At 38.2% G+C, this 23,586-nt stretch overlaps 1 protein-coding gene across 4 annotated transcripts in view; it reads right to left on the bottom strand.

Moving 5' to 3' along the window:
- The window catches only part of JADE3 (jade family PHD finger 3), a 150,177-nt gene that overhangs the window by 33,290 nt on the left and 93,301 nt on the right, over positions 1 to 23,586 (bottom strand). For all 4 annotated transcript variants that reach the window (XM_032258468.1, XM_032258469.1, XM_032258470.1 and 1 more), the window contains one exon: positions 2,936 to 3,126. In XM_032258468.1, coding sequence (XP_032114359.1) covers positions 2,936 to 3,126 — 191 coding nt within the window. The remainder of the gene's footprint in view (positions 1 to 2,935; positions 3,127 to 23,586) is intronic.

The raw sequence follows: 23,586 nt of genomic DNA, 5'->3' as shown, positions 1-23,586 counted from the left end.
CCCAGCCGGTCTCTTCTTAAATCTCTATTTTCTCTTATTCCCACTATAGGAGGACTTTCACCAAACTTTATAATTCTGAACACAATAATTTGTAGCATAGTAATTAAAATCACATAACTATTTGGACATAAATAATAATTAATTCTTAGCAAGTTAGCTTCAGAATATGTCTAATGATTATACAAGGAAATTTTCATATGCAAATGTATAAAGCCATAAAAGAAAGTTCTAGGTCCTATGTGTAGGTGATTACATATATAAAATATTTTGTTTTTGAAATCTGACTTTTAAAAAAATCCAATAGTATTTTTCAACAGCAAACTATAATAACATATAAACCTATTAACATTCACAAAGGTCTAACTTCAATTTTGAAATTACCTTGTTTCCTGATTCCCTTTTCCAGCTATACCTTCATTTTTATCTTAGCCTTCCACATTTATTAATCCAATTTTGTGGGAGCACATATGTATTTATTCTAACAGCTCGTAAACTCAGGAATAATCCTCAAAATGATCCAAAACAAATTTACCCAAGTATTCCACTTCATTTGGAATGTAAGATATCCTAAGAAGCTTTAGAATTACACATAAACTACCATTTTAAGGTTGCGGCTACTTATGAAACCAAAAACTACCCAGGCCTTATGTTTCATTTTTCCAGCCAAGACAAGTTATATATTTTTTTTGAGTAAAGGAATAGTGTCTGGTTATTAGAAAACTTGGATTAAAATTCCAACTTCATCTCATATTAGCTATGTAAACTTTGACAGGTTATTTATCCTCTTTAGGGCTTAGTGTTCTTATCTATGAAATAAGTATAATGATAAGAAACCCACTGATTTGTTGTGAAGCTGAGATGAAGTAATGTTCCTATTAAGGACTTTTTAGGTTAGGTTGAGTGCTGGCTACATGTTAAGTACCATACTAAGCAATACCCTTAGTTCATAACATGCTTAATATTGTTTTTAAAAAGTTTACTTTAAGCTCTTAGACACCTCACTGTAATATCATTCACCCTAAAGAAAAGCCTGAGATACTGCAATCCTCTTTGGGATCCTGGAACAGAAAAAGGTTGTTAAGTGGAAAAACCCACGAAATCTCAATAAAGTCTGAAGTTAATAGTAATGTACCTGTGTTGGTTTCGTAGTTTTGACATATGTACCATGGTAAAGTAAGATGTTAACATTATGGGAACTGAAACCGTGAGGTGTATACGAGAACTCCCTGTACTAACAGTGCAACTTTTCTATAAATCAAACTATTCCAAAATAAAAAGTTTACTTTAAAAACTCATCCAAAGAGAATTAATTACAAAATACCAAAGGAACCTCATTATAAGGTAGTTTCATGCCAAAGGCAGCCTTGTAATGATTGTGACATCTATGGATATTTTATGCATCATGAACACAGGCACACACTGAGCCATGGATCCACTTGATTATGTGCTCATACTCTGATTTTACTTCTCTGTCAGTTTTTATTCCCTTCTCTTTGTGGTTGCCACCCTAAATTTGCCACTCCCTTCTCCTCTTAGAGGGCAAAGCAAGAAAAGACTTAAAAGCTTTAAAAATCAAGGAATAAGCTGGGCACAGTGGCTCACGTCTGTAATCCCAGCACTTTGGGAGGCTGAGGCGGGTGGATCATGAGGTTGGGAGTTCGAGACCAGTCTGACCAACATGGAGAAACCCTGTCTCTACTAAAAATACAAAATTAACTGGGCATGGTGGTGAATGCCTATAATCCCAGTTACTTGGGAGGCTGACACAGGAGAATCGCTTGAACCTGGGAGGCGGAGGTTGCGGTGAGCAGAGATCGTGCATTGCACTCCAGCCTGGGCAACAAGAGCGAAACTCCGCCAAAAAAAAAAAAATCAAGGCATAAGGATTGTTTACTGGCAGAGTAACTATCGTTCCCATGCCAAACTGCTTTAATATAATTTTAATTTTTTATTTGTGTGCATTCAGATACTAGCTTCAAAAGAAAGAAAGGAAAAAGGGAGGGCGGGAATAAAAGAAAAACCACTGATCCTTATACTAACAATGAAAAAATGTGATTCAAACAAAAATGAGATCAAATGTATCCTTCACCATATCTTATATGGAGACTTAAAAACCACCCACAGTTCTACAGGAAAACTTAGACGTGAATACTGCTTAGACTGAAAACAGATGAACGAGAACTGTGTGTAAGTATAAAATGAGTTATTTTTCAGCCTAGCATTTCTCAGTACTGCTGGTATGGTATTGCATGGCACACATTTACTTTAAAATTATTACTTATGTTTACTTCCATATGTAAACAGAAATTTGTTTTTGTTTCATTTAATTTTTTGAAAATTGTGTGACAACTCTAGAACTCAGTGGAAGTAGCTAAGGACTGCTTTGTGAATGTTTTGCCCTAAGCCTGTCACTTTTCTTCTGGGCAGCAAAATTACAAGTCCTGCATTAAGGGATACTGTCATAGCAATCTGTCAGTTGCAGTGGTGCTATTCAATGCTGAAGTTGGAGATTCTCTTCAACCCCCTGGCAGAGGGGCCTCTACCTCTGCCCCTGCTCACTGATCAGACTGCTTTTCAGGCCAGGAACCTGCCTCAGAATTCTCAACCAGAAGTCCAGTCAGCCATGGCCACTCTCACACTTCCTGAATTGGGAAATAACTTCATGAAACCTACATGCCATCCTTGATCTGTGCCTTTCACTATTAATAAGGAAAGAAAGGGTCGTATTTAAGTGTTATTGCTCTATTTCTATGTATGCATTTGAAGAAATATCTCACTAAGTCAAGATAAAATCAAAGAGAAAAATAAATAAAAAGGCCAGAAAAGAAGGCAACAAGATCAAAACAAATTAAAGGGTTCTGATAACTAAAAAAAAAAAAAAAAAAAAAAAAAGCGTTGAGTTAAGTCACAACTTACTTGTGAGAAAAGAACTTACCCATTTCTGCAAGGTCTTCATTGAGCTCCTGAAGCCAGAAAATGTCCATGTCATCTAGGTCATAACGGCAAACAGATGCTGCCAACTCCATGATGTTGATGTAGCCAGGCTCTGTGGTGTCTGGGCTGGAGCAGTGAATATACTTCCGGGGTCGGATAAACAGAACATCCTTTACCTTCTCAGCTATAATCCTGGAAAAGCAAGAGAAAGACAATGATAATGATCAACAAATGACAGATTCCATGTACTGAATGGATGGCTAAATGCCCTCTGGGAGATATGGAGGATTCCTTTCTAAAAAGCAAATGGTTCTACAAATTTAGTTTTGTCATCTGCTGTTAACTCACTGACTGCTAACAATATTCTTTATTCACCCTCATGGATCCTGGTTCCCATCATTCTAATTAAAAAAAAAAATTATAGACAATGTCTTGCTTAACCACCTAGGCTGGAATGCAGTGGCAAGATAATAGCTTACCATAGCCTTGAACTCCTGGGCTCCAGTGATCCCCCTGCCTCAGCTTCTCAAGTAGCTGAGACTACAGGTACATGCCATCATGCCAGGCTAATGTTCCAAAAATATATTTTTTTTTGGTAAGAGATGGGATCTCACTACGTTGCCCAGGCTGGTCTTGAATTCTTGGCCTTAAGCAATCCTTCTGACTTGGCTTCCTAAAATGTTGGGATTACCGGTATGAGCCACCACGCCCGGCCCATTTATTCTAATAAAATGTTGTCCCGTTAGTGTGTTCTTGGTACAATGGCCACCAAATTTATTTAGAAGAGGAAACTTGGGAGGGGGCGATATCTGCACAAAGGCACAGAGAGATCTCATACCAAAGATATATTTCAGGCAAATTAATGATTTTCTGCCATGGAATACTGGATGGTGATACAGAACACAGGCTTTAGTCTTACATAGGCTTGTTTTTTTTTCTGTCACTCACTCACATGGTGATCTCAGGCTATTACTTACTTTAATTAATTTATTGATTTAAAGATGGAGTCTCACTCTGTTGCCCAGGCTGGAGTGCAGTGGTATGGTCTTGGCTCACTGTAACCTCTGCCTCCCAGGTTCAAGTGATTCTCCTGTCTCACCCTCCTGAGTAACTGGGATTATGGGTGCCTGCTACCAAGCCTGGCTAAATTTTTGTATTTTTTGCAGAGACAGGGTTTCACCATGTTGGCCAAGGCTGGTCTAGAATTCCTGACCTTGTGATCTGCCTGCCTCAGCGTCCCAAAGTGCTGGGATTACAGGTGTGAGCAACCGCACCCAGCCACTTACTTTACATAGGGTTCCATTTTCTTAGCTAAAAAGTAAGGATAACGATATTTAAATATGATAAAAATAATATCTAGCAAAGACATGGAATCAACCTAAATGCACATCAATGACAGACTGGATAAAGAAAATGTGGTACATATACACCATGGAATACTATGCAGCCATAAAAAGAAATGAGATCATGTCCTTTGTAGGGACATGGATGGAGTTGGAAGCCATTATCTTCAGCAAACTAACGGAGGAACAGAAAACTAAAACCTGCATGTTGTCACTTATAAGTGGGAGCTGAATGGTGAAAATACATGAACACATGGTGAGGGGAACAACACACACTGCAGCCTGTTAGTGAGGGGAGGGAGAACATCAGGAAGAATAGCTAATGGATGCTGGGCTTAATACCTACGTGATGGGATGATCTGTGTAGCAAACCACCATGGCACATGTTTACCTATGTAACAAACCTGTACATCCTGCTCATGTACCCTTGAACTTAAAATAAAAGTTGAAGGGAAAAAATGTCAAATTTGTAGGACTATTATAACAATTATATAGAAAAAAACAGATAAAAGTGTTTGGCCTGGTGTATAGTAAAAATAGATGCTCAATAACATTATTGTTATTGTTTTTATATTCCTTATTATTTTCACTATTTATGCAAATGAGTTAAAGCCAAGAGGCCATGAAGCTATACACACTCAATCAATTTCTCAACCAAAAACCATAGCAACCTTAAATCTAAGCCCAAGCAGACTGATATTTCCCCTCACCCTTCCTGACATCCAAGAACTCAAGGCAAGGAAACCAAGCAAGAGAAAAAACAAAAGTTTTTCATGCCAACAACTTATTATTGGTGGTTTAAATACTCCATGAGGCCTCAGAAAATTTAACCAAGAGAAAAATCTGTATTATTATTCTGTGGCCATCTAAAAAAAGAAATAAATACACGTATATCATCATAAAATAATGAAAATCATTTCTCTGGAAGGCTTCTGGAGCCAGTTTCTTTACTCTAGAGTTACCATATATACATGGAAGGATTTATAAACATAAACATATTCCTATGAATACACACAAAATATATACAGGCATAGTCTACCCTATAAATGTAGAGAATGTTGCCTCCTAAGAATTATTCCAAAGGCCTATGATTCCAGATAATAAACCTGAATAATGCTAATAACAACTACACACATTTGCACATTTTAATTTTTCTACCATACGGAGTTTTTAAAGCCAAAGGCAACAAATACTTGAGGAAAAATGCAGAAACCTCAAATATTAATTGAAACTAAAATTTTGGGAATTGCTGTTAGAGGCCTGCTTCCAACTGAAACATACTCAACTAAAAAGGGCAGGACAGACATATGAATTCTTCAGAGATTATGAGATTAAATATGTCATGTTTCTTTGGTGCATGGCCTAGAAGGTAATTGCAGAATACCCAATTTTTTGTCAAGAGTCATCTTTTTCTAAAAGGAAGACCATTTTGCTCACTATTCATCTCAACTGCCTCAAATTCTACATGAAACAAGGTAGACTATAAATGTTTTTCTATACTAATATGCTCATTAAGCTTCTGGAAGAAAACAGAGGAGAATATATTTATGACCCTGGGGCAGGCAAAGATATTTTAAATAAGACACAAAAGCCATTAACAAAGGAAGAGACTGAAAAATGAAACTAGAACTTCTTGTTATCAAAAGATACAATTAAGAGACTAAAAAGGCAATCCATGGGACAGGAGAAGATATTTGCAATTACACATAGACAACAAAGGACTTACATCTACAATATATAATAAACTCATACAAATTAATTAGAAAAAGACAACCCAATTAAATAAAAGCTGGGCAAAAAACTTAAATAAATACTTCACAAATAAGGCTATCCAGGTGGCAAATAAACTTTTAAAAGATTCTCAACCTCATTAGTTATCACGAAAATGCAAACTGAAATTATAATCATTATTATCTACCACAATAAACTTAAAAAGATTGTCCAGAAATTGAAAATACTAAATGTTAGTAAGGAAATGGAGCAAATGGATCTCTCTTATGCTGCTGGTGGGAGTGTGAATTCCCACAACCACTTTGGCAGCAGATATTATAGCTGAACATATACATACCCATGATCTAGCAAATCCACACTAGGTACATACTTAGCAAAAGTGTACATACATGTATACCAAATGATGAATAAAAGGGCTCATATCCACATTTTTACAGTAGGTAAAAACTGGAAACAACCCAAATATGTATCAAGAGCAAAATAAAAAATGTGGCATATCACACAATGCATGACACAGAAGTGAAAATTAATGAATTACTACATGCAACAGCATGGATGGATTGCACAATTGTAATGACGAGCAAAATAATTGTATACTGTAGGAGTCTATTCATAGGAAGTTCAAAAACTGGCAAAACTGTTACCTAGGGTGAGGGAGGTCAGTTACTAGCAGGGAGAAGAAGGGATTCTGGGGTGTTAGTAATATCTTTTCTTTTCTTTTTTTGAGGCAGTTCTCAGTGGCATGACCACGGCTCACTTGTAGCCTCAACCTCCTGGGCTCAAGTGATCCTGCCACCTCAGTCTCCTGAGTAGCTGAAACTATAGGTGCACGCCACGATGGCTAGTTTTAAAATCTTCTGTAGACATGGGGCCTCACTGTGCCAACTAAGGAGGCAATATAAAGGTAACTGCCATCACTCTAACCTGATATATGGCCTCCTCCAGTGTCTTATGTACAGAGACCCCTCAGTGTCCCCTCAGTTAATCTAAATATTTGGCAAGTAGAGACTATGCTGCATTTCCTAATAAGTGGATTAGAATCATTTGTGAACACTGCAGAAACTGCGTAAAACCAAAACCATAGGTTTTGTAAAGGTTTGAAATAAATGCCTTATAAATGAACTAGATAGATCTGGGTGTGGTGCTATGCTTTCTGTAGTCCCAGCTACTCAAGAGGCTGAGGCAGGAAGATCACTTGAGCTCAGGAATTTGAGGCTGTAGTGAGCTATGATTATAACACTGCACTCCAGCCTGGGTGACAGAGTGCGACTCTATCTCTAAACACACAAATAAAACTAACTAGATAGTAGTTACTGTAATAACAATTTTGGGAATAGTTTCCAAAGATGACCCCGTTCATCCTGCCACTCTGGGATAACCACTTTTCTCCAAGCCTCCATGACTCAATCTATAAAACAAAGGACAATTATAACCCTTGTGACAGATGGTATTTTCCAAATCCCACATTATTCCATAATGTTACTTTGTCACCTTCATCAAGTAATGAGGTCTATCTCCTTTCCCCTTAAATAGGGGGGGGGGCTTGTGATGGTTTTGATCAACAGAAGTAATGCCATGAGAACTGCAAGGCTGGGTCATAAAATGGAATGTAGCTCCCTCCTGGGTTGCAGGAACACATGAACTTGGAGTCCTGTGCCTGAAGCCTGTAAGAAATCTGACTATGCTGAGGTTGTTAGGTTATGAGGAAGCCAAACTAATGGAAAGGCCATGTGTAGTCTATGTTATCTAAGCCCAGGGATGGGCTGTTAAACAGATATTCAGTGAATAAGCCTTCAGTTGATTCCAGTACCCAGCTGTTGGATCACTCTCCAACTTTGTCTTCCTTGATGAGGCCCTAGACACATCATGGAGCAAAGAGAAACCATCCCCGCTGTGCCCTATCTGATTTCCTGACCCACAGAATCAATGAATATGATAACATAGTTGCTCTAAGCTGCTAAGTTTGGGGGCAATTTATCATCAGCAATAGTAACTGGAACAACTGCAAAAGGGCTCTTTTAAATTTTAAATAAGATAAATGTGTGTGAAAATGCTCTGTACATTGTGCTCCTTACTGAATTTTCATAATTCAAAGTAAAAGCGGTAGAATGCTACTGCCTAAAATGGGATGATAAACGAGGTGTGGGAAGGAGGAGACGGGATGAGGAGAGCAAAGGGAGATGGGACAGGCCTAGATGACCAAATACAGCAGTGGAGTAGGAGGCAGGCATGTGTTCCAATTTATCATTAGGGACTGTTCTTTTGACTTCTTATATGAAGTATGGATGCATTTTGAAAGTAGAGTTAACAGGATCTCCTGTTATATTGAATATGGATAATACACAATGAAGAATCAAAAATGACTAAGAATTTTGGCTTAAACTAAAAGACAGTTACGACTAGGAGGATAGATTTTTCTATCAGCTAAACCTAGAAAACTATAAACAGAACTGGTTTGGGAAGCTCAGTAGTTCAGTTTGGGACACTTTTAGTTTGAGATGTCTACTGGACATCCAAGTGGAACTGCTGAACTGGCAGTTGTATATTTCAGTCTAGAGTTTAGTAAAGAAAGTACTAATCTCCATAGCCCAGTAAGTCCAGAGTTTACACTGCAAGGGGAAATAAGGGCTTATCTATATCCAATCATTTCTTCTTTTAGTTTTATTAACAATGCAGAAGTATATATTGTTAAGTGAAAAAAGCAAGTTATAGAATAATCCCATTTATTTATATATACATGCATGTGTATGTATAAGCATACAATACACAGTTAATGTTTTGTATTCTGATTGTTTTCATTTGTGTAAGTCAATAGATCATCCGTAATTTAAAAAACATACACACATGTGCACGCGCACACACACACACACTCACAATAAAACATCATTAATCACTGTGTATTATACAACTTATAATGTATGTTTGCTTTCAACAAAACATGAAGCATTGTTTTCCTTCCATTGGAATCTTACTGCAATAGAAACTGATTAAAAATATATAAATGAATACTTAAAAAAATATCTGAACCTTGCTGTTAATGACTCAAAATCATTCAGTCTACCTAGAGACATGTAATAGGGTTAATACCATCTTTATTTGTTGAACTCACTTTCTTTTTTTTTTTTTTTTTTTTTTTTTGAGACGGAGTTTCGCTCTTGTTACCCAGGCTGGAGTGCAATGGCGTGATCTCGGCTCACCGCAACCTCCGTCTCCTGGGTTCAGGCAATTCTCCTGCCTCAGCCTCCTGAGTAGCTGGGATTACAGGCACGCGCCACCATGCCCAGCTAATTTTTTGTATTTTTTTTTTTTAGTAGAGACGGGGTTTCACCATGTTGACCAGGATGGTCTCGATCTCTTGACCTCGTGATCCACCCGCCTCGGCCTCCCAAAGTGCTGGGATTACAGGCTTGAGCCACCGCGCCCGGCCTGAACTCACTTTCAAAAAATTTCTTTTGGTAGCCAATACTTACCTAAACAGCTATAATTTACAGTGCAAGTTGGCTCTGTAATCTCTGTACCCCTCCCCTCATTCACCACATATATACACTATACTGAATTAACAGGAAAACTGAAGAAAGGACAGTGAAACAAATGGCAAAACCTCATTTGAAAGCCAGAACAAAGATTCTGAAAGGATGTGCTCTGTCTACTCTTCTATCTCCCTCATCCCTTTTCAGTTACTATAGCATGAGTAGAATAATTCTAGCACTCAAGGATCAAATCAATTAATTGTGTGTGTGTGTGTGTGTGTGTGTGTATAAAATTACTGCTCTAAGTTCATTAGTAAATAAAGTGCTAAAGCGTTTTGATAACCTTATAAATTAGGTAATAAATAAAAAGCAAGTGTGTACTTTAGTCTTATTAGTAAAGTTTCTTTAGCTGACTAATCTGTCTATAGGCAACAAAACAAATATCTTAAGACAGGCATGGTAGCTTGCTCCTTCCTGTAGTTCCAGCTCATCAGGAGGTTGAGGTGGGAGGATAGCTTGAGCCTAGGAGTTTGAATCTAGCTTGGGCAACATAGTGAGACTTGTCTCTGTTTACAATAGCAAAGACTTGGAACCAACCCAAATGCCCACCAATGACAGACTGGATAAAGAAAATGGGGCACATATACACCATGGAATACTATGTAGCCATAAAAAGGGATGAGTTCATGTCCTTTGCAGGGACATGGATGAAGCTGGAAACCATCATTCTCAGCAAACTGACACAAGAACAGAAAAACAAACATCGCATGTTCTGACTCATAAGTGGGTGTTGAACAATGAGAACACATGGACATAGGGAGGGGAACATCACACACTGGGGCCTATTAGGGGGTGGGGGACTACAGGAGGGATAGCAGGGGGCTAGGGGATTGGGGAGGGATAACATTAAGAGAAATATCTAACGTAGATGACGGAGGAATGGATGCAGCAAACCACCATGGCACGTGTATACCTATGTAACAATCCTGCACAAGCTGCACATGTATCCCAGAGCTTAAAGTATATATATATAAAAAGACAAACATTAAAAATATTACCACTGTGGTAGATCGAAGATGGCCACAAATCCTTTGATATGCCTTTTGTTGAGAAATGGGGTCTATTTTCCTCTCCTTCAATTTGGGAGCCCTCTGCAACTGCTCTAATAAAATATACTGGAAGTAATACTGTGTCAGTTTCTGAGCCTAGGCTTTGAAATGAGCACCTTCCACTTTTACCTCTTAAAACACTCACTCTTGGAGTCCTGAACTTCCTGTAAGAAGTCAGACTATCCTGCTGAGACACCAAGTGGAAAGAGCCTAAGACTATATGAAATATCTGTGCAGTGTAGATCATAGCATCAACTACAGGGTTACAGTGGTGAATAAAACCAATAAGGTTCCTGTGCTCGCGTAGCTTTGATTTTGTAATGCCACTATTACAGAGCAGCAGACAAGTGCTAGGTGTTCACCAAACCCTATTTCCATTTCCACCTGAGTACATAGCAAGACTGCCTTCTCCAGCCCCCTTTGCTGTTAAGTGGGCCATAGGAGTGAGTTCTGGCTAATGATATGTAGGTGGGTAAGTCACTACAAAGCCTATACCTCTCCCCCCCAAAAATCCCAACTGTATAACCCTCCACACTCTTTTCTTGCTGACTGGATTCAGAAGTTTGAGAGTCGAAAAGAGAATGGGTAGTAGATAAAGGCACCATTCATAAGAAATGCTTGTGCCCCTAAATAATTGTGTGTGACAGAGGGGATCCACATTCAAACCCACACTGGATGGAGACACACGGGAAAAATAAAGACTTCATTGTATTAAGATGCTGAGACTGGTCAGGCACAGTGGCTCATGCCTATTGTCCCAGCTACTCAGGAGGCTGAGGAAGGAGGATCTCTTGAGTCCGGGAGGTTGAGGCTGCAGTGAGCTATGATCATGCCACTGTACTCCAGCCCAAGTAACAGAGATGAAAAAAAAAAAAAAAAAAAAAAAAAAGATGCTGCAGCTTTTCAGGATGTTTGCTATAACAACTGGCCTATCCCAATACATAAGAATTATTTCCTAATATTTTTGAGTATGTTTTAACTGAATTTATTATTGTATTACATTAGATTAATTCCTTTTTTTTTTTTTTTTTGAGACAGTCTTGCTCTGTTGCCCAGGCTGGAGTGCAGTGGCATGATCTTGGCTCCCTGCAACCTCTGTCTCCTGGGTTCAAGCAATTCTCATGCCTCAGCCTCCTGAGTAGCTGGGATTACAGGCATGAGCCATCATGCCTGGCTAATTTTTCTGTATTTGTAGTAGAGATGGGGTTTCACCATGTTGGCCAGGCTGGTCTGGAACTCCTGATCTCAAGTAATCCACCCACCTTGGCCTCCCAAAGTGCTGAGATTACGGGCGTGAGCCACTGTACCCGGCCAGATTCATTCTTAAATTTCTCTAACAGATTTATATTTTGTAATATTTTCTCTATAGAAGTGAGATTTCCATCAGCAGAAAATAAAGTCACTAACCAATTGAGTTTTAATTTTACCAAAACTAATACGAAGTAGCAAGCCCAAAAATTCAACATTTTTGTTTTTACACTCTGATACTTTCCATATGTTATTGTGAACTGCTATAACATTCTTTATTAAAAACCTTTAGCACAGAATTAAGGAATGTCATCATGCTTTCAATGCACTCTGACTTACAATTTTTAAAATTTGGAAGGTAGAAATAATTTTTACAATTCAATAATTATTAACATAATACATAATCACTGAAGATAAGAGTTTTAAATCTAAAAGTAATTATTGCAAGGGTTTGTTATAGAACACTTACATTTGCTTAAACTTAGCAATTACATTAGAAGAGAGCATTTTTATTTAAGGTTTTTGAGAATAAGGCTATCTTTTAATTTCAAAATCTGTTTAAACACCCTCTCAATTAGTGTAAATAACCATATTGTTATGAGGCACTTCCTTAACTTCCAGGAGTTTTGTATATCTATAAAAGCAACAACAACCAAAGCACACACAAAAGGAAAACATAAAAGTTATAAAATTAACCAATAAAAATTAACATAATTCTGTTTTGTCATGTAGTGTGGAAAAACAGTAACATATAAGAGGACTTCAAAAAGTTTGTGGAAAATAAAAAATCTATAAAATTTACATAAAAATTAATTCATACTAACTTGTTACAGGCACTAAGGATAAGATATCAGTTTGAAAAAGGGCCCCTATTAGAGCAATATGAAGTCTGCTAAAATTGAAGCAAGAACAAACAGCAAATTTATGGTGAAATCTGGGTAGAAGAATGCAGAAACTGCTGTTTTACAAAAAGTTCATGGGGACAGTGCCCCAAAGAAATCAGCAGTTTACAAATGGATAGCTTGTTTTAAGGGAAGAGACGAAGTTGAAGATAAAGCCCACATTCATACCAATTTCACATCACATCAATTTTTGAGGAAAAAATTCATCTTGTTCATGCCCTAATTAAAGAAGACTGATGATTAACAGCACAAACAGCCAACACCACACAGACATCTCAACTGGTTCAGTTTACACAATTCTGACTGAAAAACTAAAGTTAAGCAAACCTTCCACTCAATGGGTGCTGAAACTGGTTATGGCCAGATCAGCTACAGACAAGTGCAGAGCTTTCAATGGAAATTTTAAACAAGTGGGATCAAGATCCTGAAGCATTTCTTTGAAGAATTATAACAGGAGACGAAACATGGCTTTACTAGTAGATCTTGAAGACAAAGCACATTCAAAACAATGGCTACCAAAAGGTGGCAGTGGTCCAGTTAAAGCAACAGTGGATCGATCAGTCAAGAGTAATGGTCATGGCAACAGTTTTTGGGGATGTTCACGGCATTTTGTTTGTTGATTTTTTGGAGGGCCAAAGGGTGATAACATCTGCTTATTATGAGTGTTTTGAGAGAGTTAGTCAAAGCCTTACAGAAAACTGCTCAAGAAAGCTTTACCAGAAAGTCCTTTGTGATCACAACAATGCTCCTGTTCAATCTTCTCATCAAACAAGGATAATTTTGTGAGAGTTTCAAAGGGAAATCACTAAGCATCAACCTTACAGTCCTGTTTTATCTCCTTCTGACTTCTTTTTGTCCTAATCTTAAAAAATCTTTAAGAGGTACCCATTCTTCTTCAGTTAATAATGCAGAAAAGACTACCTTGACATGGTTAAATTCCCAGGACCCTCAGTGCTCTAGGGATAAACTAAACGGCTGGTATCGTTGCTTACAAAAGTATCTTAAACTTGATGGAGTTTATGTTGAGAAATGAAGTTAATATTTTTAGTTTTCATCTCTTAATTCCATTATTCCAAGAACTTTTAAAAGTTCCCCTTGTATCTGGACAGAATGAAGCATAAAGTACAGAAATTAACATCTCAAACTAGATAAAAAAAATTTAAGTCATTTTAGTAGATTTGTGAAAGAGGATATTAAAAAAAACAAAACTGGCTGGGTGCGGTGGCTCATGTTTGTAATCTCAGCACTTTGGGAGGCCAAGATGGGATGACTATTTGAGGCCAGGAGTTTGAGACCAGCCTGGCAACATGGTGAGATCCTATCTCTAAAAAAATTTTAAAAAACTGGGTACAGTGGCATGTGCCTGTAGTCCCAGCTAATTGGGGAGGGTAAAGCAGGGAGGATCGCTTGAGCCCAGGGGTTCAAGATTACAGTGAGCTTTGCTTGTGTTACTGCATTCCGGGCTGGGCAACAGAGAAAGCTTTTGGGCAACAGTGAGCTATGCTTGTGCCATTGCATTCCAGGCTGGGCAACAGAGACTCTGTCTCTGAAAAAAGAACTAAGATTTCAAAATATAAAACTAGAATTTCTTGCTAATTCAATAACTGTGCTTTCTTCCATAGCAGCCTGACTTATAAGGAATACATGGAACCAAGGTAGGTCGGTTTGGGGTACAGTGTTCATCATTTTCAAAACGGAAGCTATCCAACAAATGATGTTGTGACAACCAGGTATCCAGACATAAAAAAATGAACTTGGGCCCCTAATACCTCAAGCCAGATACAAAAATGAACTGAAATGGATCAAAGACCTAAATGTAATAGCCAAACTATAAAATTCTTAGAAGAAAATATAGGTGTAAAACTTCATGACCTTGGTTTAGACAATATTTGCTATTTCTTGGATATAACATCAAGAAGACAGGCAACCCCCACCCTCCAAAAAAAAAAAAAACAAAAAAAAAACAAAAACAGATACAGTGGACTTCATCAAAATTAAAAACTTTTTTTTTTTTTTTTTAAGTCAGGGTCTTACTCTGTCACCCAGGCTGGAGTGCAGTGGTGTGATCATAGGTCACTGCAGCTTTAAACTCCTGGGCTTGAACAATCCTTCCACCTAAGTCTCTTGAACAGCTGGGACTATAGGTATGCACCACCATGTCTGGCTATTTATTTAGTTTTTGAGATGGGAGATTTGCTCTTGTTGCCTGGAGTGCAATGGCTCGATCTTGGCTCACCACAACCTCTGCCTCCCAGATTCAAGCGATTCTTCTGCCTCAGCCTCCCGAGTAGCTGGGATTAAGGCATGTGCCACTGCTACTTATTTATTTTTTTAGTAGAGACGGAGTTTCTCCATGTTGGTCAGGTTGGTCTTGAACTCCCGACCGCAGGTGATCCTCCCGCCTTGGCCTCCCAAAGTGCTGGGATTACAGGCGTGAGCCACTGCACCCAGCCAATTTTTTATTTTTTGTAGAGATGGGGTCTTGCTATCTTGCCTAGGCTGGCCTTGAGATCCTGGTCTCAAGACATCCTCCCACCTTAGGCTCCCAAAGTGTTGGGATTACAGGTGTGAGCCACTGCACCTGGCCCAAAATTACAAACTGTTGTTCCTCAAAGGACACCATAAGGAAAGTAAAAAGACAATCAATAGAATGGGAGAAAATATTTGCAAATCATATTTCTAATAAAAGACTTTATTCAGAATATGTAGAGAACTCTCATGACTCAACAACAAAAAGACTGCCCGTTTAAAAAAATTGAGTTAAGGATCTGAATAATTTCTCCAAAGGTAATGTAGGAGGTGTGCATGGATGCAGTATTAAAAAATGGGACAGGCCAGGTGTGATGGCGCACACCTGTAATCCCAGCACTCTGGGAGGCCGAGGTGGGCAGATCACCTGAGGTTGGGAGTTCAAAACCAGACTGACCAACATGGAGAAACCCTGTCTCTACTAAAAATACAAAATTAGCCAGGCATGGTGGTGCATCCCCGTAATCCCAGCTACTCGGGAGGCTGAGGCAGGAGAATTTCTTGAACCCTGGAGGTGGAGGTTGCGCTGAGCCAAGGTCGCACCACTGCACTCCAGCCTGGGCAACAAGAGTGAGACGCCGTCACAAAAATAAATAAATAAAAATAAAATAAAAATTTAAAAAAGGGACATTCTAGAACATTGCTGGTCAGGGAACTTCGTTGCTCTACTAATTAAAGGGTCAGATTTTCAGCAGCCAAGGACATACATACGCAAATGAATGTGATGGGACTTAAAGAAGTGAACTAAGACAATTCATTCTGGCTGTGTGAACAGCAGCATTTCATAGAAGACAAGAAAAGATAAATCTTGTGTTTTCTGACCTCATAAAGGCTTTTTTTGTGATAAAGTAGAAAAGGTCGCCTCAAAAGATATATAAATGGCTAAAAAGGACATCAAGAAAAGTTGTTCAACACCATTAGCCATTAGACAAATACAAATCATAATCACAGTTACAAATACTTTATACTCACTAGAAAGGCTATAACAAAAATATACAATAACAAGTATTGGTGAGGATGTGGAGAAAATGTAACCTTCACACATTGCTGACAGGAATGTATGTTGCAGATGCTATAAAAATAGTTTGACGATTCCTCAAAATGTTACGAGTTACCATATGACTCAATGATTTTATTCCTAGGTATGTACCCAAGAGAAATGAAAACATATGTGTACTCAAAAACCTGTATGAATTCTCTTCTAGAAGACCTGATTAAAACTTCTTTAAAAACTTCATTGTAAGAGGATGTTTATAGCAACATTATTTGTTAACAGCCCATATGGGGAAAAAACCCAAATATCCATCAACTGCTGAATGGATTAACAAAATGTGGTATATCCATATAATAGAATGTTATGTGGTCATAAAAGTAACAAAATACTGATATATATAACATGAATGAACTTCCAAAATGCTATGTTAAATGAAAACACCATACATTGTATGATTCCAATAATATGAAATGACCAGAATGGGCAGACCCAGTAAGAACAGAAAGCAGACTAGTGGTTGTTCTGAACTGAATAGGCCCTTCTCAAATTCATATGTTAAAGATCTAACCTGTGATGTGACTATATTTGGAGATAGGGCTTATAAGTAGGTAATAAAGGTTAAGAGAGGTCATAAGGATGGGGCCTTAGTCTGATAGAGCTTGTGTCCTAAGAAGAAGACACCCCAGAGCTCCGCCCCCACAAACGGTGTACATGTACAGAAGAGGAAAGGCCACGTGAGGACACAGTGAGAAAGTGGCTGTTTATACACTAGAAAGAGAGGCCTCACCAGATATCAACCCTGAAGACAACTTGATCTTGGACTTCTAGACTTTAGAACTATGAAAAAAGAAATTTTTGTTCTTTAAATCACCCAGTCTGTAGTATTTTGTTATGGGAGCCCTAGCAGACTAATACAGTGGTTGCCAGAGGCTGGGGAAAGGGAAGAATGACTAGTAACTGCTAACAGATGTGGGATTTCTTTCTAGGGTGATAAAAATACCTTGGAATTACATAGGGATGATGATTGTATAACTCTGTGAATATACTAAAAACCACCACACAATTTAAAAGGGTGAATTTTATGGTATGTGAATTCTATCTTGATTAAAAACTTTACAATAGATGAATTATCTCATTTTTAAAAATCTAAGAAAAGCAAGCTGCACATTTATGAAAACCACAGTGGTCATGACTTAGAACTTGATCTGACTGAGAAACTTAGTAAAATTTCCCTACCTCCCATTCTCCTATTTTGATTTAAAACATCATTTATTAGTTATAATATATGTCTACTTACATTAAACTCTTCCAATCAAGTACTTGAGAAAGTGAAAAAATCTTTTTATTTTAGTATAAGAAAGGCAAGTAGGCTAGGTATAGTGGCTCACACCTGTAATCCCTGTACTTTGAGAGACTGAGGTGGGAGAACTCCTTGAGCCCGGGAGTTTGAGACCAGCCTGGGCAACATAGGGAGACCCCATCTCTATAAGATACAAAAATTAGCCAGGCACGGTGGTGTGTGCCTGTAGTCCTAGCTACTTGGAAGGCTGAGGCAGGAGGAGCCCTTGAGCCTGGGAGGTCAAGGCTGCAGTGAGCTGTGATTGCGCCATCATACTGCAGCCTGGGCAACAGAGTAAGATCCTGTCTCAAAAATAAATAAAAAAAGAAAGAAAGAAATGCAAACGGTGAAAATGGAAGGCTTAATTCCCTCCTATTCTCATCTTTGTTTTTCTTACTTATATTTTGGTTCTTCACAAATTTTCTTAATTAACCACCACCATTTTCCTCTGTTTCCTTCTGTCTTATTCTCCTTACAACAACACATATTTATTGAAAACCTGTTTATCTGATCAGTGGGGGTTTGGCCCTTAGGTAGTTTATAGTCACATCTTGTCTTTCTCCTTTTCTAATCACCCATGACTGTGTCTTTGTGTAGCCACTATCACATTTCCTTCTGAGACAGCATCTTGCTCTGTTACCCAGGCTGGAGTGTAGTGCTATGATCATGGCTCACCATAGCCTCAACCTCTCAGGCTTGAGTGATCCTTCTAGCTCTGGCTCCCGAGGAGCTTGACTACACGTGCATGCCACCATGCTCAGCTAATTTTTTTTACTTTTTGTACAGACAAGGTCTATGTTGCCCAGGCTGGTCTCGAACTCCTGGGCTCAAATGATCCTCCCACTTCAGCTTCCAAAAGTGCTGGGATTACAAGTGTGAGCCACCACACTGAACCCCACTATCACATTTTCTTACCCATCTATACATATACATACCTCTACTTGTGATGACTGGTCATATAAATATTATGATGTATTGATGTGTATATATGAATATAAAAGTATTATATTCATCATATACATGATTGGGGTATAACCGACATACAATAAACTGTATAGATTTTAAATGTATAAATTAAGTTTTGACGCACACATACATCTATATACATTTGTGCAACCTGCAGTACAACCAAGATAATGTATGCATCACCCCCCAAAGTTTCCTTGTACCCTCCTACTTTTGTGTCTCCTCCCAGAAATCCAATCATCTGTTTTCTGTCATTAAAGATTACGGACAGTCCTTGCTTTGCATGCTGGTATGGTATTGTAAAAATGACTGTGCAAGCTGAAACTGTGAAAAGCAATCTTAATAAACAATGGGGAAAACTATCATTGTTTAATGACCTTTAAAGATTTTGTCAAAATATTAAAAGCTGTTTTTCCATTGACTATAAACATATAGGAAAATAAAAAATAATAAAACCAGTATGTATTTAGTATACTGTAATTTCAAACACTAGAAACAATGAGAATTATACTTTTATTTCTTTGTAAAAACTTATCAAGAGTACTGCTTAACTCCTTTTCACTGTATAACTTACAACATGGAGCAAGTACCTTTTCTATCTCTTGGAAAATTGTCATATTCCCTTCTAAGTTTGAATTAATTTCCAACATTTTGTCCTTTGTGCTTTCAATGTTGTAAAATACTTCCAAGAATTCCTTTAATGTGCACTTTTTCACTAATATCACTTCCTCTGGGACATCTTCATTCGTTTCACCATAACCATTTTCTTCATTTATGTCCATAAGTTTGTCTTCACTAAGTTTTTTTTTTTGGCTCTAATTCTAGAGCTTCTAAAACAGCAGCATATCCTCATATTCCCACGGTTAGCTATTTCTTTTATAACTCCATTCATCTTTGATTCAAATTTCTCTTCTACTGTTATCACTTTTTATTTCTTTTAATGCTTCGTAGAATTCTCCAGTGAAACCATCTGGGCCTGGAGATATTTTTAGGGGAAGTTTTTAATTACAAATTCAATTTTACTAATAGTTTTGGGGCTATTCAAATGATCTATTTCACGTGGGGTGAGTTTGGTAGTTTGTTCAGGGAACCTCCAAGGAAGGTAAGAAAAATAGAGAAATGAAAAACAGAACACACACACACACACACACACACAAAAGGGCACACTGAAGCATTAACATATTAATAATTACTAAAACATAAGTGGTCTAAACCAATTAAAAGACAGATTGGCACAGTGAATTTAAAAATACGATCCAAATATATGTTGTCTAAATAAAACACACTTAAAATATAACGACCTAAGTAGGTTGAAAGTAAAATAATGGAGAAAGGCATATGATGCAAACATAACTCAAAAGAAAGAAGTGACTATATTAACATCAGATAAAGTGACTTCATAGTAAAGAAAATTACCAAAGATGAAAAGGAATATTATATAATGATACAAATGTCCTTCCATCAAGAAGACATAGCAATCATAAATGTGTGTGCACCAAACAACAGTGCTCCAAAACATGTGAAGCAAAAATGAACTGAACTCAAAGGAGAAACGGACAAATTCACAATTATAGTTATAGACTTCAACATCTCTCAGTAATTGATAGAATCAATAAACAGAAAATCATCAAGGGTACAGAAGAACTCAACACCACCACCAACTAACAGAATTGCTTGAACTGACATTTATTTTTAAGCATCCATGGAACATGTCCCATGACAGACCATATTCTGGGCCATAAAATAAACCTAAACAAATTTAAATAACTGAAATTATATAGAGTGTGTTTTCTGATCACAGTGGAATCAAAACTAGAAACTGGCCACGTGCAGTGGCTCATACCCATAATCCCAGCACTTTGGGAAGCCAAGTTGGGAGGATCACTTGAGCCCAGGAGTTGGAGACCAGCCTGGGCAATATAGTGAGATCTCATCTCTTTAAGAAAAAAAAAAAAGAAAGAAAACTAGAAATCAGTAACAAAAAGATAAAAAAAAATCTCCAAACACTTGGAAACCAAAAATCACACTTTGAAATAATCCATGGGTGAAAGAAGAAATTTCAAGAGAAGTTAAAAAAAAATACACTTAAGAGAGTGAAAATGAAAATTCAACATATCAAAATTTATGAGACACAGTTAAAGCAGGTGCTGAGAGGAAAATTTATAGTACTACATGCTTACATTATACAAGAGAAAAAGCTTTGAATCAATAAGTTAAGCCCTCAACACAGGAAACGAGAAAAAAACGAAATAAACCAAAAGTAAGAATAATAAAAATAATAATAATAATAAAAAAAATAATAAAGACCAGGAATCAATGAGATTTTAAAAAAGAAAAGTAATGGGCCAGGCACACTGGCTCACACCTGAAATCCCAGCACTTTGGGAGACTGAGGTGGGTGGATTGCTTGAGCCCAGAAGTTCAAGACTAACCTGGGCAACATGGCAAAACCCTGTCTCTACCAAAAAAAAAAAAAAAAAAAGAAAAAAAATTAGCCCAGCAAGGCCCGCAGGGCATGCACCTGTAGTCCCAGCTACTCAGGAGGCTGAGGCAGGAGGATCACCTGAGCCCAAGAGGTCCAGAATGTAATGAGCTGTAATCATACCACTGTACTCCAGCCTGAGTGACGGAGTAAGACCCTGTCTCTAAAAACAAAACAGAAAAATAAAAAGAGTGTTCTGTGTAATGATCAAGATAACGGACCAGCCTATAGCAAGGAAAAAAAGAGAAGACAAAAATTGCCAATATTAGGAATGAAAGAGGGATATTTTTTACTAGTTTCAAGTATGTTCACAATTGTTCACTGAAGCATTTTTATGTTAGCTGTTTAAAATCTTTGTTAAATCATTTTAATATCTGTCATCTTGGTATTGGCATCTGTTTGTCTCTGACCAAGTTGAGAGCTTCCTGATTCTCGATGAGTAATTTTTCATTGAAACCTAGACATTTGGGGTATTATGAGACTCTGGATCTTACGCAAACCTTCGATTTTGGCTGGCTTCCTATGACACTATCTGGCTGGAGATCAGGGTTGGGGGCATTGCCTTGTTTCCACCAGGTGGTTGTAGAAGACCTAGTTCACCATTTGGCCTGTGTCCACATCTGAGACCAGGGACTCCTTGTTACTGTTGGGTGGGGCTGAGAGTTTCACTAAGCCTCCACTGATACCTAGTGAAATTGGTAAGAATGCCTTGCCACTGTTTCCTGCTTGGCCTCCACTGACACTGCTGAGCAGAGGTGAAAATCCTGACTGTACACTTGTCTCCTAACACAAGCCTAGATAGGGTACACCATTGCTGTCTAGGCCCTACTCCATCTTTGCTGGAGAAGGTTGGGGTGGTCCAAAGTATTTTTCTGTGGTGTTTGGTGAAGAGTTTTCTGTCTAAAAGTTTGCTGTGTTGGCTGGGCATGGTGATTCACTCCTGTAATCCCAGCACTTTGGGAGACAGAAGTGGGCGGATCACCTGAGGTCAGGAGTTTGAGACCAGCCTGGCCAACATGGTAAAACCCCATCTCTACTAAAAATACAAAAATTATCCAGGTGTGGTGGTGTGTGCCTGCAATCTCGGCTACTTGGGAGGCTGAGGCAGGAGAATCGCCTGAACCCAGGAGGCGAAGGTTGCAGTGAGTGGAGATGGCATTACTGCACTCCAGCCTGGGTGACAGAGACTCAGTCTTAAAAAATAATAATAAAATAAAATAATAAAAGTTTTCTGTTTTGATAGGCTATCCCTTTCCTTGTCATTTGGCTGGAGAGGAGAGGCTTTTCTTAGTTTCTTTTTTTCATTTTTTGTTTTTGCTGGTTATGTACTTCTGGGTTGCTAGCTTCTCCAGCATCAACTCTGGGAGCAAAAAGAAATCCCAGGGAACATAAAACTGGGTTGTTCCTCAGGTCTCAAGGACTCTAGCTGTTCTGCTTTCTTCTCCTGATCTTTCAAAGTCTTATGTTCGCATTATATAAAATGCTCAGGGTTTTTAATTGTACTTAGTGGGAGGCATAGGGAAAAGCACACCTACTCCATCTTTTTGGAAATGAAAGTCTGGCCAAGATAGAATTTTAAAATGAAAGCAACACAGGCAATACTATGAACAATTCTATACATGTAAATTTGACAACTTAAACAAACCAGTACCTTAAAGTACAAACTACCAAAATTTGCCCAATATGAAATAGTTACAGGGCTATTCAGATTATCTATTAAAGAATTCAAATTTGCCATATGCAGTGGCTTATGCCTATAATCCTGGTACTTTGGTAGGCTGAGGTGGGAAGATTGCTTGAGCTCAGGAGTTTCAGTCCAGACTGACCAACATAGGAAGATTCCATCTCTACAAAAAAATCCTTAAAATATTCGCTGGGTATGGCGGCACACACCTATGGTCCCAGCTCTTGGGGGGCTGAGGTGGGAGGATTGCTTGGGCTTACTAGGAGGTTCAAGCTGCAGTGAGCCATGATTGTGCCATTTTGCTACAGCCTGAGTGACAGAGCAAGCCCTCAAACAAAAACAAAAAGAACTCAAATTTATAGTTAAGCAAATCCCCAAAAGAGAAGTCTCCAGGTCCAGAGTGTTTCACTGGAGAATTCTATCAAACATTTTAATAAGAATTAACCCCCGTTGTACACCACTTCTTCCAAAAACTAGAAGACCAAGGACTATTTCCCAACAAATTTTATAAGGCCAGTGTTACTCTGAAACAATACAGATATAAATATCATGAGAGGTTGAGTGCACTGGCTCATGCCTGTAATCCCAGTACTTTGGGAGGCCAATGCTGGAGGGCTACTTGAGGTCAGGAGCTTGAGACACCCTGGGCAAAATGGTAAAACACTGTCTCTACAAAAAATACAAAAATCAGCTGGGCGGAGTGGTCCACACCTATAATCCTAGCTACTCAGGAGGCTGAGGTGGGAGGATCACTTGAGCCTAGGAGGTGCTGAGCTCGAGATGGTGCTACTGCACTTGAGGCTAGGCAACAGAGTGAGACTCTGTCTCAAAAAAAAAAAAAAAAAAATATATATA

The sequence above is a fragment of the Sapajus apella genome, unplaced genomic scaffold, assembly GCF_009761245.1.
Source record: "Sapajus apella isolate SASKATOON/1434 unplaced genomic scaffold, GSC_monkey_1.0 scaffold103, whole genome shotgun sequence".
Taxonomy (NCBI): Eukaryota; Metazoa; Chordata; class Mammalia; order Primates; family Cebidae; genus Sapajus; species Sapajus apella.
Note: the sequence above shows the minus strand (reverse complement) of the source record. Positions and strands in the feature narration are given on the sequence as shown.